General features: G+C 41.2%; 1 protein-coding gene across 1 annotated transcript in view; it reads right to left on the minus strand.

The window, feature by feature from the left end:
• The window catches only part of LOC136676246 (ras GTPase-activating-like protein IQGAP1), a 38,866-nt gene that overhangs the window by 22,116 nt on the left and 1,759 nt on the right, over nucleotides 1-14,991 (minus strand). Inside the window, exons 2-4 of the mRNA XM_066653101.1 lie at nucleotides 13,486-13,588; nucleotides 714-870; nucleotides 502-579 (exon numbers count right to left, since the gene is read on the minus strand). Coding sequence (XP_066509198.1) covers nucleotides 502-579; nucleotides 714-870; nucleotides 13,486-13,588 — 338 coding nt within the window. The remainder of the gene's footprint in view (nucleotides 1-501; nucleotides 580-713; nucleotides 871-13,485; nucleotides 13,589-14,991) is intronic.

A 14,991-nucleotide genomic window follows, 5' to 3' on the forward strand; every position in this document is an offset into this window, starting at 1 on the left:
AAAGACATTAAAAATGAACCGTGGGAATGCTAGAACATAAGCCTGGTGCAATCCACATCTCATACCAACCTTCCATGACTTGAAGATAAAGAGTGGGTCATTTTTCAAGCAGGAATACTTTGCTGATACATTGTAAGAGAGTTTAAGTCTTGTTAGTTTGTTTGTGATGTGTGCCATGTCTGTAATTTAACACTTTCTTAAGTCATGAAAGTTTTCTCACAACAGATTTGCTGAATCAGGAACAAATGGTTTCTGCCAGACACTGTGCTACTTTTAACAGAGGGTGGTGGTGGAATGAACAATTAAAACAAACAAACAAACCATACAAACCCCCATATAACATTGTGTTCTGTAGAATACTCCATAACTCAAACATTAAGAACAGAGCAAGAGAAACGTCAGTGACCAATGGGGCTGAAGTGTTTATGCTGGTTCACTTGGAGGAGTTTTTTTTTTAACACAACAATGTATCCCACCAAAAATTCAAGTGGCACCTCTCACCTTAGGAAGGCCTTTATCAGCCATTGCATTCAGCCACTGGATGACGTTGTCAGTGTGTCTGAAGTGGAGTCCAGTGGCCTGTAAGTAATGCACCCAAAGAAATATTAGATATTTTAAAAAAGAATCATAATTCCGGTATTCCAAAAAGCAAATGAGAAACAGTAGAATGCCACCTTTGTGCAGAGCATTTACGTTTCATATTCTGTCCTCACCTTATACCGAGTTTGCTCACGGTCATAAATCCTTTTCACAGACACGACGTGGGGGGCAAAGAAGTTCCCGAGCTTGGCCAGGTAGACACCATTCCGCAAACCCTCCTCCAGCTCTGTGGTGGGAGGCAGATCCTCGTTCAGACAGGCTTCCATCCATCTGCAAAACATAGATACAGAAGATTAAGCTAAATACACTGAGATTAAGCTTTGGGGGAATATCCCACTGCTGATAATACCACCAGATTTCTAATAACCAGACATGCGTGGCTTTAAAATTACTGCAAACAAGAGGCTGGAAGCCCCGAGCTGAAAAGCCTCAGCTGGGTTGGTCAAATTGAGTGTAGGTTTGCAATGATCACCCAAGTGTTTGTAGCCCTTGGCAGTGCATTTCAAACCAACACGACGGTGTCTGTTTAAACAGTTCTCCAATATGTTTAGTAACACATTTGAATATCTCAACAAAGATCAGAAGACAAGCCGATAAACACCTCCAAAAGATGCAAACTTATTTAATCAACCTGCCAAACGGTCCTCGTACTTTCAGCGTCTAAACAGTGACAAACTGGCGACAGGGTACGTCATTCTTTTAACATTATCTCAGCCTTATTTTCCCCGCAACAGCCTTGATTGTGAGTGTTGGTCGGTTACCAAGGCTGAATGCAGTTAAACCAATAGGCCAGCTGGTTGCTTCACATGTCAGATGAGTTCTTCAAATTCTTTGAAACACTTCAATACAGTGAGCTCACACATTTCACAATATTTCATAAAGCCCTGCAAGTGCTGGAGCAGCTGCACAACATTACTGTCTCTCCTTCAGTGAGGAATTGGATCAGTTCTGTAGAACATGGTGCTAACTGAACACAGAATGGCAGTGCAAAACACCAACAAACATACAACCACCCATACACGCCTCTTTTCTATAAAACACACAATAACTAAGCATTAAGGAAAGGGCAGGAGAAATGAGACTCTACAAGGAACTTGAAGAAAGAAACAGACCAACTGTCAGTTCACCACATGAATGATTAATGTATGAGTGTGTGTCCATTTGCTCCACATTAGTCCATGTTTCTGCATTTAATTTGCAACGGAAATCATGAAAATGAAACAAAACATGATTTTATTTACCAGCCTTTTAGAGATTTTAACCTGTGAGAGAGCAGTGGACAGGTAAACTAAAAGTTATCAACCATATGATAGCTTGTAAAAAATTATGCTAGCAGGATACGTAATTTACCTGTTTTATAGCTGAAAACGCAAGCAACAAATTGTAATAAACTGGCAACATATTCCAAAAACACACGTTGGTAGGTTGACTGGTGAAATGTGTCCGTAGATGAGAGTGTGAATGTGTGTGTGTTGCCCTGTGATGGACTGGCGCCCCCTCCAGGGTGTAATCCCGCCTTGCGCCGAATGATTCCAGGTAGGCTCTGGACCCACCGTGACCCTGAATTGGATAAGCGCTTACAGATAATGGATGGATGGCAAACATATTAAATAGATAAAACTGTCCATTCCACAAACGCATTTGATACAAAACACAACAACAGCAAAAAACGTAGATGCATTGCAGAATTGATTAAATACATTGGTGCAGACATTCCCTGAAGCAAAAATATGTCACTCGAATTCTAGATATGCAAAGTATTCTGTTTCTTTTCTGCTGAGAGGTGATCCTCCCTCCTTCGCTCTGAGCACACCACTGAAGCTTGTTTGGTTAGTTACAGCAACTACATAACAGTTATAGAACATAATGTGTTGTCACCACTATGACTCCCAGAAACAGCACTAGCTCTGAACAAGTACACTTCAGAGCAGACACATAGGCTCCCTCTCTTTCTCAAACACAAACACACACTTTTTAAACAGCGTTTCATTGAAACCCCCTGACCCTCAGGCCCCCACCCAGGAAGCCTCCATGCACTGTGGCCCTACACAAACTCCACATTGAGAAGGATAAGGGCAGCTCTGCAGCTCCAGGGCTCAGAGCCATAAGAAACAGTCATCCTTTCACTCTCTCACACTGCTGTTCTCTCAGTAATGGCTCTTTATCAAGGACACACCCGGCAACACACACACCAGATGCACACCCACCAATTAGTCACAACTGCGAGCGGGGCGTAGTATGTCCACAATTAAATTCCAGCATGAGAAAACATGAGAGTTAAGCACCGAAAAGAGGCGTTTTAATATATCTCTAATATATATAAGCCTTGTGAGAGACAATATTGTAAAACTATGAGACTTTTTTTTTTTATATATAACACTGAACAAACACAGCCTTGAAGAGAACAAAAAACCTGTTCAGTAAATTTGCACATTCATTTGGGGATCTGGATCCTACCAACCTACAAATACACGAGCACTCAGCCTGTTTTTGTGGGCGGCCTGAAAACATGGAATAAATTCATCGGTTCTAATTTTGTTCCTTACTTAACGTGTGGAGACCTTAGAACATTCCTGCCTCATTGTCTGAGACTCTCCAATCACAGCGATGGACCCTTGTTTATGTGAGAGCACAAAGACAAGGCTAAACACAGCAAATTAAAAAGCATGGAGAAATAGGAGTAATAAACGATCATGGAGAAAACGAGCAGCCAGCAAAAACACAAAAAGGGCTAAACACCAGGGATCTGCCCCTCGACGGATTAAAGGACTAAAGGGAGCTGGGGATGGTTAGTAAACTTAAAGGCACTGAATAAACTGTGCTCCGTTGTTTGATCCTTGTGGTATTTTGACGAAAGCAGGTAACGGGTGTTTCAGTAAGAGCCCAGAACTTTGTGAAAAAGGGGTAGACTGACAATACATCTTGTTTTATTTATTTATTATAGATTAAAATGCCCTTTTTACATTTTATTCACTATCCACCATGTCACCCAAACATCTAAGATTCAGTAAGTTGTGATTGATAAAAATATGTAATGCCATTGGTCCATTTGTGCGCTATAAAAACTATATGCACCACCCCCCCTTTTTTATCATCAAATGTATCCTTAATTCAGCTACAACTCCTGGGATTCCCTTCAAAACCTCTGACAGTTTGAGAAAACTCTTGACAGTATATGCAACATTCTCATGAACGCTCATGATGATGTAATCATCAATATTATCCCCCCTAGCATCTCTCACCCACATAGAGACGAAAAAGTTGTGAAATCAGAGGAAAGCGGAGGTGTGAATAGCAGCATTGAAAGAATAACAGGGCAGACAGACTTCCTTCTGGAATGAGAGGAAACCATAAGCCGTGGAGTTCAGGGGTCACTCCAATAGGAAAAGGCCAGCGTGAGCTCAGTATCTGCCGAGGAAGAAACACAGAGCCATTTTCCTTATTCATCACAGAAACCAGCATCCCGTGACACAAAGCACCATCAGAAACACCCACCATCAGTGAGTGGAGCCATACGGGTCTTAATGTACACAAAGGTAAACACAAAGCAAGGCCTGCATTTTTCTCCATTCTATTCTAGAGCTTTCTACAGCTGCAGACCACAAACATTCACTTCCGTGCTTACACAAAAGCTTCAAAGTGTCTGATCTCTGCAACCAATCAGGACTCCACTCTGACTGAGGGGGCAGGGAGCCCGGAGAAAGTCCATAAATGCAGCTGCTCATTACACACTCGCAGCGAAAGTATGATGACATAGCTAAATAGTTTCCCTAGGTTATCTTCATAAAATTCCCTACAACTCAATTAAGATACCTGCTGAACACACTTTCAAAATTATCATAATTATAATTAATCACTAGCATTCCTAAATTACAGAGCTGTACTGTCACCTTCTAACAACTCTAACGCGATGGAACATTTCTCTTTGGTAGTTGTCTGTGTGTGTGCCAGTGTTTCTAGGAGTGACCATGTTTGCCCAAACGTCAATGTGAAGAGAGGCAAATGTGTGGTGAACATTATCAGCCTACAGTGAAATGTGGAGGTAAAAGGCACACCTGTCTTTATGTGTCTCTATTTCTGTTCTTCTCTCTCTCTTTCCCTTTTCCCTCACTTACATCCTTCTGTCCTGGGTCAACTGTCAGAACAGGAATGAATGTGTAAGGGACAAGAGCACATTACCACACAATTTCCTTGACAATTCACAAAGGCCCTTCTACAATTCCCTGTCATAACAGTCTGCTAGAAAACAAAGAACAAAAAGAAGAGAGAAGCAGGAAAATGGGCAACCATTCCTGGGAGTGACGTGGTTAAGTGTTTCACAATGTGCCCCAGTTGGGGAATCCAGGAGCTCGCTGTATTAAATCCCTGCTTGATCCCTCAACTACACTGGGCTTGGACTGAGTTTTCATCAATTATACAGCCACTTAAGAATGTGTAGATTCATCTATTTACAGATCTTTGGAGGAAAACATGTCACAACCAATGTAAAGCAAACTGAAATTAAACTGTCTTAAAAAAAGAGTGGCATCATTCCTCAGTTCCTCTGAAACCTAACCCTGTTACTTTTTAATAAAACAAATGGATGGAGTTATTAACTAATGGGTTTGTGGTGCTATAAAACAGCATTAAGTTCATTACAAAGAGCAGAGTCACTGTGATATTCCCTGTTCATCTGGAGTTAGGCTTTCTGCTCATAATAGATCCAGTGTGTGCTCTCTACAATGATAACACAGCTCTGGGGTCAAAGAACTGGCATTCTTCCTCTGTGTGGCACTGAGGAGCAATGAGAGTCCTTCATTGGATCAGAAGTGGCCATCACATGCTCAGATGCGATAAAACGGATGGCAAACCAACAGCCGGTTAACCCCTGAAGCCAAGGCCATTGGGTCATGGACCCAACAGAATTAGAGACATGCTACATGTGCACAATTAAACATCTGTGTCAACTATAGGAAGATCTGGGCACAGGCTGTGTATAACTGGTTTCAGATATCAGACAAAACCTCCTGTCCAACCCTTATACGCATTATGTAAGCAAAAATCATTGTGCTCGATGTTTTAATCGGGGTCATTTAGAGGCAGCCACTGCACCAGCCACATCAGTCGGCAGTAAAGGAAGGAAATACAGAGAAGGAGAGAGGGATGAAGGGAAACGAAGACAAATAATAGGGTGTGTGCCCTTTCCTGGCCAAACAAGAGAGAGGCAAGGGGACTGAACAAGTTAGCAGCAGAGCTCATACTATAACCACTTACATGGTAAACCACCAACCCAGCTTTCTCAGGTATGGGCAAGTTTCACATCTGCTCGCTTTTCTAACATCAGCTAACCACATCATCTACAATCTGCATTACGTGATGCTGTCCTGCTCTTCTAAAAGCATTATAACCTTTTACATATATCCAGACAAGCATTGTAGGGTTTGGGTGAGGTCAGTTTATCAGTAATTACTTTTTTTTTCCTCCCTCGTTTTGTAAGTATCTTTCTTCAAAATATTGAGTCTTAGACTAAAGGCTAAGCAGCACTTAATGGACCTCCATGAATATTTCACATTATTTTAGTTACTGACAGATATAATTCATTTAATATTAATTAAAATGAAAATAGCTGCTTAATTTGCTTTAAAACTACAATTTTATTAAATTGACGGAAAAACCCGAGCTCGCTACGGAAATTCTTGAACGCAACCGTGACGTCACTGGTGGACAACAGCTGAACAACGCCGCGGTAAAACACCGTTATGACTGACTGTTATGACAGTATCTAGCTAAATAACCAACATTATTCATGACAATAGCCTAGCAATAAGCTAAACTCAAATGTAGAGGTACCGTTATTCTTGTAAATGTGATCGAAGTCGAACTCGAATTCATCCGACACTATAAACCTCCGTAATGCAGCTACGTAGCCGAGTATAATCTGAGACACCGAGTTTAGCGAGTCAAGCTAACGTTAACTAACCCCAACTAAAACAGGCGAAGTGAGTGTCCTTCCCCTGTTTACCTCCATGTTACAGAGGCTCTTGAACACCTTTCGTTGGTGTCCTTACATGCCCATATTGTTGGAAAAGCGCCAGTGAAATGAGCTACAGATAACGGAGTGAGCGGATGGTCCTTTCCAAAGTGCCCGTTTAAAGTGGACAAATTTAGTCCATTTTCTGGATATTTTGGGATCTTTGGGCCATTTGTGCACAGATGTCCCACTGTACATTGAATGATTGCAGCCAAAAACAACACACCTTTTCGTCATTTCGCATTAAATGAAGTGCAGCTTCTAGAGTGTTGTCCACCATCTACGTCACAGGCAAGACGCCTATTAGAGTTTCCGAACACCGTTGGGGGGGGCAACGGTCTTTTAAACCTTATTCCTTCAATTAGTAAGAAATAACATGTTTTCTGACTCTCAATAAACACAAGTTAGGAACTCAAATTCCACTGTATTTATTTATTTGACACTTTCATAGAGCTGGTGCTTAGCGTTTAAATACTTATGTAAAGTAAGTGGAGAGCAAAATATGGAGGTTTTTTTTTTTCCAGCACTGAGAGTCAAGAACACAAACACTAGGTTACAGCACATTGTACTAAACAATGGCTGGCTCTGGCTTCAGCCCAGAGATCCAAGCGAACAATCAATGAACAACCCCAAAGTCTATTTGAAAGATGGCATACATTTTTTAAACATGTTGTTCCTCCTGATCTTGGACTCTCAGCATCACTGTGCAGAGCCAAACTTGTAATCTCTGGAAAACCTTAAGAAGCACTGTAGGACGTCTGATACTCCTTAATGAAACCTAATATATACAAACACTGACTATGTCCAGCGACTATAAGAAAAGCTCATTATGACAATATCATTTTCACTGTGTCAATTTGACATAGTCCACCCCTTCTCACTAGCGAGTGTGTGTGTGTGTCACTTTCCAAGCACTGACTTCCATTGAAAGTCAAGAGCAGCTTTCCCTTCTTTTTAATTGGACAGAAACTTTAAATACGTCATCAAAATTCTAAAACATGAAGGTGATCCTTTTTTCCATGACACAGAAAAAATAACATTAAATTATTAGCAAATTCTAGCATATTCACTGGAACGTGGCATTAAGCTGACATTAAATACACACCACTAACCCCCAATGAAAACAGAGCTGATGTAAAACATGGGAAAAGGGCAGCACACAATTGAGCCAACGACTTCTACATTGTTATTCACAGAGCTCAATTCCCCAAAGACTGCCAGTAAGGCAAGGGTTCAGCAGAGAAGCCGGCTTTAGGCCTGCCTCATAACACAACAGGAAATTACATGAGAATGGTCTTGCAACATAAGGAACGGTGGGCGATGGTTTCAGAGAGAGAGGGAAGAAGAAAAAAAAGGCTGACCAAGGCTTAAACTGCTTCTTATTTATAACATCAATAAATAGCTGCACTTGGGAGTTAAATTCCTCTCTTATCAGACATCATCAGATGGTCTGCTTCAGCTCAGCCCTCTAAAGACCTTCTCGTCTGAAGAGATTGAGATACTCAGAGCCCATCAGCAAGTTCTAGACTACACCAGGGCTTCCATTTATTAGTAAAGGGACCTGGCTGAATCAGTAATGCTAACTGTGGCGTATTTTCTTACTCAAAAAGGTCATCATGAAGAATTATGAGACATTTCTGCTCTCATAATATCACGTGACGGTGTGTTATGTCTGGAAAATACTGCTCAAACAAATAACCACATTTTTCCCCCTGTCTGTATGGTATGCACGAGATTAGTCCTGTGCTCTTCCCCGAGGCCTATTCTCCAGTCTAAGCCTTACTCCAGTTCCTCTGCAAAATATATATACACACACACTGCAAAATCAGGTCTGTGATAATAGCTGACCTCTCTAATCACTAGACTGGAGGTTGTATACTACCACACCTGCTAACATGGATGTAATTACGCTGCTACATACTGTTTCATACTCATGCGCCGTACAGACTTGGGATTGTTGGGTCCTGACTTTATGGAAAACCAAACATAAACCTATAATGTTTAGCATACATTCAAAGCTATGAAACTGGGCTTTTTAAAATCGAATTACCTGCTAATCCTTAATAACAAGACGATATAATTATAACTATACAATGCACAGCCCCACCTTAGCCAAGTTATGCATGACAATGCATACTACAACATAAAACGGACATGCAAGGTGTTTTTTGTTTTTTTCATCATTTCTCACACTGCTTCAGCTCATTCCCAAAGCCTCTGTGTCTGCTCCATCTCCTCCCTCCGCACAAACCTGCAATCAGCACTGGTTAAATGAGAGGTTTCTGGGTAATACTCTGAGCAGTGGGTGGCCTGATTGGAGAGGACACACGTCGCTTGCTCTGTTCACAAATTATCAGACATGAGTTTCATATGCTTCACACTTCGGTAGCTGATAGTGTGCCCAGCAAAAAGCTAATTTCATGAGCACTCTGCCGCATGACAATTACACAAAGGGAAGTCAGACTTCTGCACTTTATAATACAACAATGCAGTTTCACATTGCCATGTTACAATGCACAAAGAAGAAGGACTTTGACAGACATTTGACTGCTATGAAGGCACTGAAACGTCACAGTGAATACAACTCTTCTATTCAGTGGTAGTTGATCTTTGATATGTTCTAACAACTTACACTAATTTAACATTTATTTTCTCCATATCTTCGCAGGTACATGGTGATGCCTGTTTTGTATTCCTGACGAGCAAATCATTCAGACGCTACAAAGATGCTAGTTCTGTCATTGGATAAGGAGTTAAGAAGGCAAGGCAAAATATCTCTGGGGCAAAAACCAATGGCCTTACTTTGGGCAGCTCTGCTGTGCACCCTCTTGGAATTTTCTAAAGCAGCCTCATGAGGTGCCACCTGAGATTTTCCAGAAAGCTTGATATAGATCCGTATACAGTCATAGTGGAGATTATATTTAGACAGGATGTTACCAGCTAGCAGCCACAATAATGAATAATTAAAACTGTTGACTTCAATTGTTTATGTGGCATTTAAATGTTATGTGGTCATGCTGTGAAAGCAGATATAAGCATAAAAGCAGTATGAATATTTACACTCACACTGTATGACATCAACACTTCTGGAAAAAGAAACAACATTCCCAACAGATTTTTAGAAACCACACCTTTGTAGAACATGCCTCGAGTGCAGTCCTACAGTCAAGGCCTCTCACACTGGCTTTCCCAAAATAGCACACGCACTGAAACTAGGAGGTGACATTGAATTCACTTTGGCATTCGGAGAGAACAACTCTCTTAAGCAGAAATGGAAAGCAGAAAATGTGTTTCCATATCAGTATGATCGATGTGTGGTAAGACTGAGGTCCACAATATTAGCACCCCTGTCTCTGCTATAGAGATTTTGAATGTTTCTTTCCTTATTCACGAACTACAATATTTCTTTGATGTCAAGCATTGAATGACACCCTTATGTGATGCATGCTCAAGGTCTGGAACTGCATGTGAGTGATGAGTTGCAAGTATGGCTGCACAACATACGGTGGGTTTCTGCTCATCACGACTCGACATGGCTCAATGCACTTTTCCCTCATCGCTTTATTACCACAGTTGCCAAGCAAAAACGTAGGCTGTGACATTGCAAAACCCCGTCTCTAACGGGGACCGCAGGCTTTAAGAAAAGACAACGGCGGTGTTAAGACGCTGTTTCCTCAACGCATGTTCATCTATTGTTTCTGTTAGGACTGAACATGGCTCCGCTCCCCTGTTCTCACAGATCAGCAGAGATTTTCGTTGTTGTTTGTCCGACTCTCACTGGAGATTTTTTGTCTGCCACCAATCCAAGAAGAGTTTGAACCTCTTCAAAAGAAGAAATCCCTGGCGTAATTTTACAAGCTGCCGATGTGAGTCGGATAAACTTAAAGATTAGTTAAAGATTTTACAGATGGGTCATGATCTGGCCTATCGGGGCTTTGCAAGGTTTACACATCACGTTTCGTACCTACGTGGCTTGCTTTGATGCCGGTGCTCATGGAGACTAAAAAAATTTACTGACTTTCAGGGACCAGGTACCAGATTTCCCTAGTGGAAAAGCAAAAAAGCTGAGCAGGTTCCATTCTGTGGAAAAGCATGTGTAATAGTCACATTACAGGATATGCAACGTGACATGGAGAGTTTCAGTCGACTTCTTTTGAAAGTGCAGGGTTTAGAGCCATTTGGGTTTCATTTTGGTTACAATTAAAATTTGACAAAAAACAAGTCATTTTTCACATGCATAAGATGGTGCAGTATGAATGGGGCTGGCGTTGCATCTTCTTCATCATGTTTTGTCCTTCTCTCTGTCATTTTATATATATATAAAGCAATGTCAGGGATTTTGTGGGTTTTCTTTCTTCAATATCGTGAAGCCCTAGTTGCAAGCCAGTTCCAGGAGGTGTTTACGACCGAAAAACTATAATCCTTATTTGAACTTCATATCTAAACATTATTCAAATGGTGCCTTCATGACCATGGACTCTAAATGATCATGACTACAAAAGAGCTGATGCATGGACACAGACATGATAAGGTTGTGAGATTTGCATTGCTCAGTTAACTGACAATACAGTACATTAGAAGGGACATGACAAGTACAGACTCTTAGATGTACAAATACAGGGCAAGTCCGACTAGGCTCAAGGGACACAAAGCTTCAAAGCGTCAGTCCACATATGGAAATGTAGTTTCAAAAACAGACTGATATTAATTCAGCTTTTGTGAGATCATAAAAACGCCCACCTTTACTCCTGACTAGACTTGGCGCACTGCTGATTAGCCCAGCCCATTCACGCTAAAGTGTTGTAATTCAGCCAAGACAGAGTTTTGTACGAGACATTGTACAGAGAAACCAGTCAAAACTAAACTAAACATCTGTCCATTTTCTGTCCATGATTCCATTGTGCACCCTCAGCCGTTTGTGTGTTGTCAAATCTCCAAGATTATAAACTAAAACACTATTTTCAGCTTCAGAAAACATGCTACCCAGATAACCTTTATGTTACACACTTGCAGTGTACCAACTAGCACGGAGAGCAATTTGTATGAGCACACACTCCATGCATTCCAAGTTTGAATCTCTGGAGGAATGCCCATCTCCTTCAAAACGTCAGCCCAGTCATATTCTCTCACACTCAGGGGCAAAAACAACCTCTCATCTACGGTGTATGGCATAGTAGTGAAGTCAGAGTGTAATGAATCATGTGTTGACATTTACTGTCATACTTGCGAAAGGTGCAAAGGTGCACATGTTGTTATGTAAGAATTAATGTATATTACAGTCCTGTAAAAGAGTACATGTGGAAAGATATACGCAGGTCACTGTAAGGCAAAAGAGTTTCCAAGGAAAACTTATATTTTTTTCCTGAATAAACACTTTTACCATGTTCAGTCTTACACAGGAAACTCAGAATGCAAATGTGTTCACTGGAGCGCTTGTAGACCAAACAAAATTGTTTATTTACACAATTAACTTTGCAAACCCCGGTTCTTATCACCACCACTGTCTAAAAATGATCAAAATTATAGTTCTAGGTTTGTTTCTCTATAATTAACTATATTTCAAACATTTGAATCAAGCAGGCCTTTTGAAAAATAAGTGGATTCCTCCTTGAGCTCTCTGTTTAAAACCAAACGCAGAATATGTTCAAGTCAGACTTACACCAGTGCAAATACAATCAATCTTAAATGCACTCCCTGATCTATTATAAAGCCCTAATTCATACTCTTCTCTCACTCGCTCACTACCTTAAACAGACTTTCAGACAGAGACTTACACCGGAACCAGTCTCTATGACAACCCAAAGTTTCTATGGCTACAGGATGAGATACTGAAAATCAACAGAGACTGAGTCACTTCCTCTTGCACTTGTAGTGTGTCTACGTGTGTGAGAGTGCGGTACTGCGGGTGTGTGAGAAATGAGCATGCGCTGACACACTACAGTCTTTCCACACCAGGCCACTGCAGCTGCCTGCAGCTTCCACATTCTCCAGAAAACTTGGAAAAATACATGTTGCACAACACCAACAGCAGCACCCTAGCTGTGCAATATTAGTGGTGTACTGTCTCACTCCGTAAAGGATACTGAAACTGAGCTCTACTGCCAAGGGCTAAGGCCACCTCTGCTTCTTCATTACATAGAAAAACCTGTAGCACTAGCAGGACATGACAATAATATATTGTATTACTATTTGTGAGGTGATTTGTGATTAAAATGCAGATAAATTAATGCAGCCAATCAAGGACTACTAAAGAAGGTCATAATCTTGTAAACATATCTATATCCTGTTTTTAGATGCTAGAAAATGTATGCACAAAAAAAAAAGCTGTCAACACCATGGCTGGAAATTTCAGCTGTGAAAATAAAGTGCTAAAAATACAGTCGCAAACAGAGTTATTCAGAGAGCCAGGATTACATCACAAGTCTAAGGAACCAATTCCAGGACTTTTAATTGGAGCAGGTGTGGTAGCCTGTGGTTAGAACCACAATCCACAGAAATATGGGTCTCCAAAACCAGGGCGAATGAGCACGGAGTTAAACAATATCCTGTAAACTGTGCATCATCCAAAGCTTACCAGCCTATGACTCTGGGAGTAGCATAACATCCATAAACATGGATCCATAAAGATGTACACACTATGGAGTGTGCTCTGTGTACTTCTGGTGAACCACATTAAACAGACCCTAACCAATAATGTAAAATCATAAACAGTTTCTAGTTTTAAATGGGAACACAATGGGTTACAGTGGGGAAAGTGAACATCCAGCTCTATGTTTCCTTACTAACTTATTCGGCAAAAGCATTGCTGCCTGTATCAGAATGAATATGGCTTTATGGTAGCTGGAATGATACGATTCCAGGAATTAAACACCTACCGTTTAGCCTCCTCCAGGTGGCACAGATACTCATAGGCCATGTTCTGCTGACGCCTCTCGTCCATCTCCTCAGCCGTGAGCCGTTCCACGCCATCCAGAACAGCTGCAGAGGAGATAGGCATGGCAAAAATGACCATTTGTTAGTATGACATTGTGAACAATAGATATTGTGGATGGACCATACATCTATCACAAAAGCAGATTTAGAACATCCATCCATCCATTATCTGTAACCGCTTATCCAATTTAGGGTCGCGGGGGGTCCAGAGCCTACCTGGAATCATCGGGCGCAAGGCGGGAATACACCCTGGAGGGGACGCCAGTCCTTCACAGGGCAACACAGACACACACACACATTCGGACACTTTCGAGTCGCCAATCCACCTGCAACGTGTGTTTTTTGGACTGTGGGAGGAAACCGGAGCACCCGGAGGAAACCCACGCAGACACGGAGAACACACCAACTCCTCACAGACAGTCACCCGGAGCGGGAATCGAACCCACAACCTCCAGGCCCCTGGAGCTGTGTGACTGCGACACTACCTGCTGCGCCACCGTGCCGCCCCAGATTTAGAACAGTTTTAGAGAATAAGTGAACCTTAAGGAGTGTATAGTGACTGCGTATACTACCACACTTACTCAGACTAGGCCTGGGCTACATTCATCACACTCACCACAGCCATTTCATAAACACTTAGATTTCATCATGTGATCATTCTGCAACAAACTGAATATGAATGTGATGCCTTTTCTTTGGCTGCGTTATGGTAAACCAAGTAAATAAACCAAAATATGATAATGCAGGGGGCAGCAGTGAGTAAACTTTGAGCTACGACTATATCTGTGGAAGCTACAAAATATGCACAGCTAGGAAGCAAGTTTGCAAAAAAAAATCTGACCACATTCAGCTTAGATTTCAATAGATGCATGCAATGGAAACGACTTGTTCCCTGATAACCACAACTATTTTTGTTAGCCAAATATTCTTGATCGTGATGCAATAAAATAAATAAATGAATTCAAAAATATCACACGTTCACACAGGAATAAACTAACATTGACATTTTCCAAATGAAACCATCTGAAACAAATTACTTGGGCTCCAATAGCATCAATGCTGATATATCACCTTTACAGCTCGCAATATTAAATGAAAAAGAGAGCACAATACAACTCATCTTCCTAGTTACATCTCCCCCCTTCAATGAAATGTCAAACGCTTCATTCCCTATACAACTGTGCAATAAACTATTTTATTTACTGCTGTGTTAAACCAGGAAGATTCAGCAGTTGATGCATTACGTATATTATGTAACTTGGCTGCAGGGTCTGGTTTTTGCTTTCTCAGACTCCACAGTTCCACATGCTGAAATGATTTAAGGGGCCTAAAGTCTTGTGGAAAGCCAACAGAAATCTATTCATTGCCATGCTCCTCTTATTCCAGACTAGAGATAAAAGATATGTTTCATCCAAATATCCGAAATGACGTGGGTCTTTACTTATAAA

Source organism: Hoplias malabaricus, chromosome X2 (genome assembly GCF_029633855.1).
Source record: "Hoplias malabaricus isolate fHopMal1 chromosome X2, fHopMal1.hap1, whole genome shotgun sequence".
In the NCBI taxonomy this organism is placed as follows: Eukaryota; Metazoa; Chordata; class Actinopteri; order Characiformes; family Erythrinidae; genus Hoplias; species Hoplias malabaricus.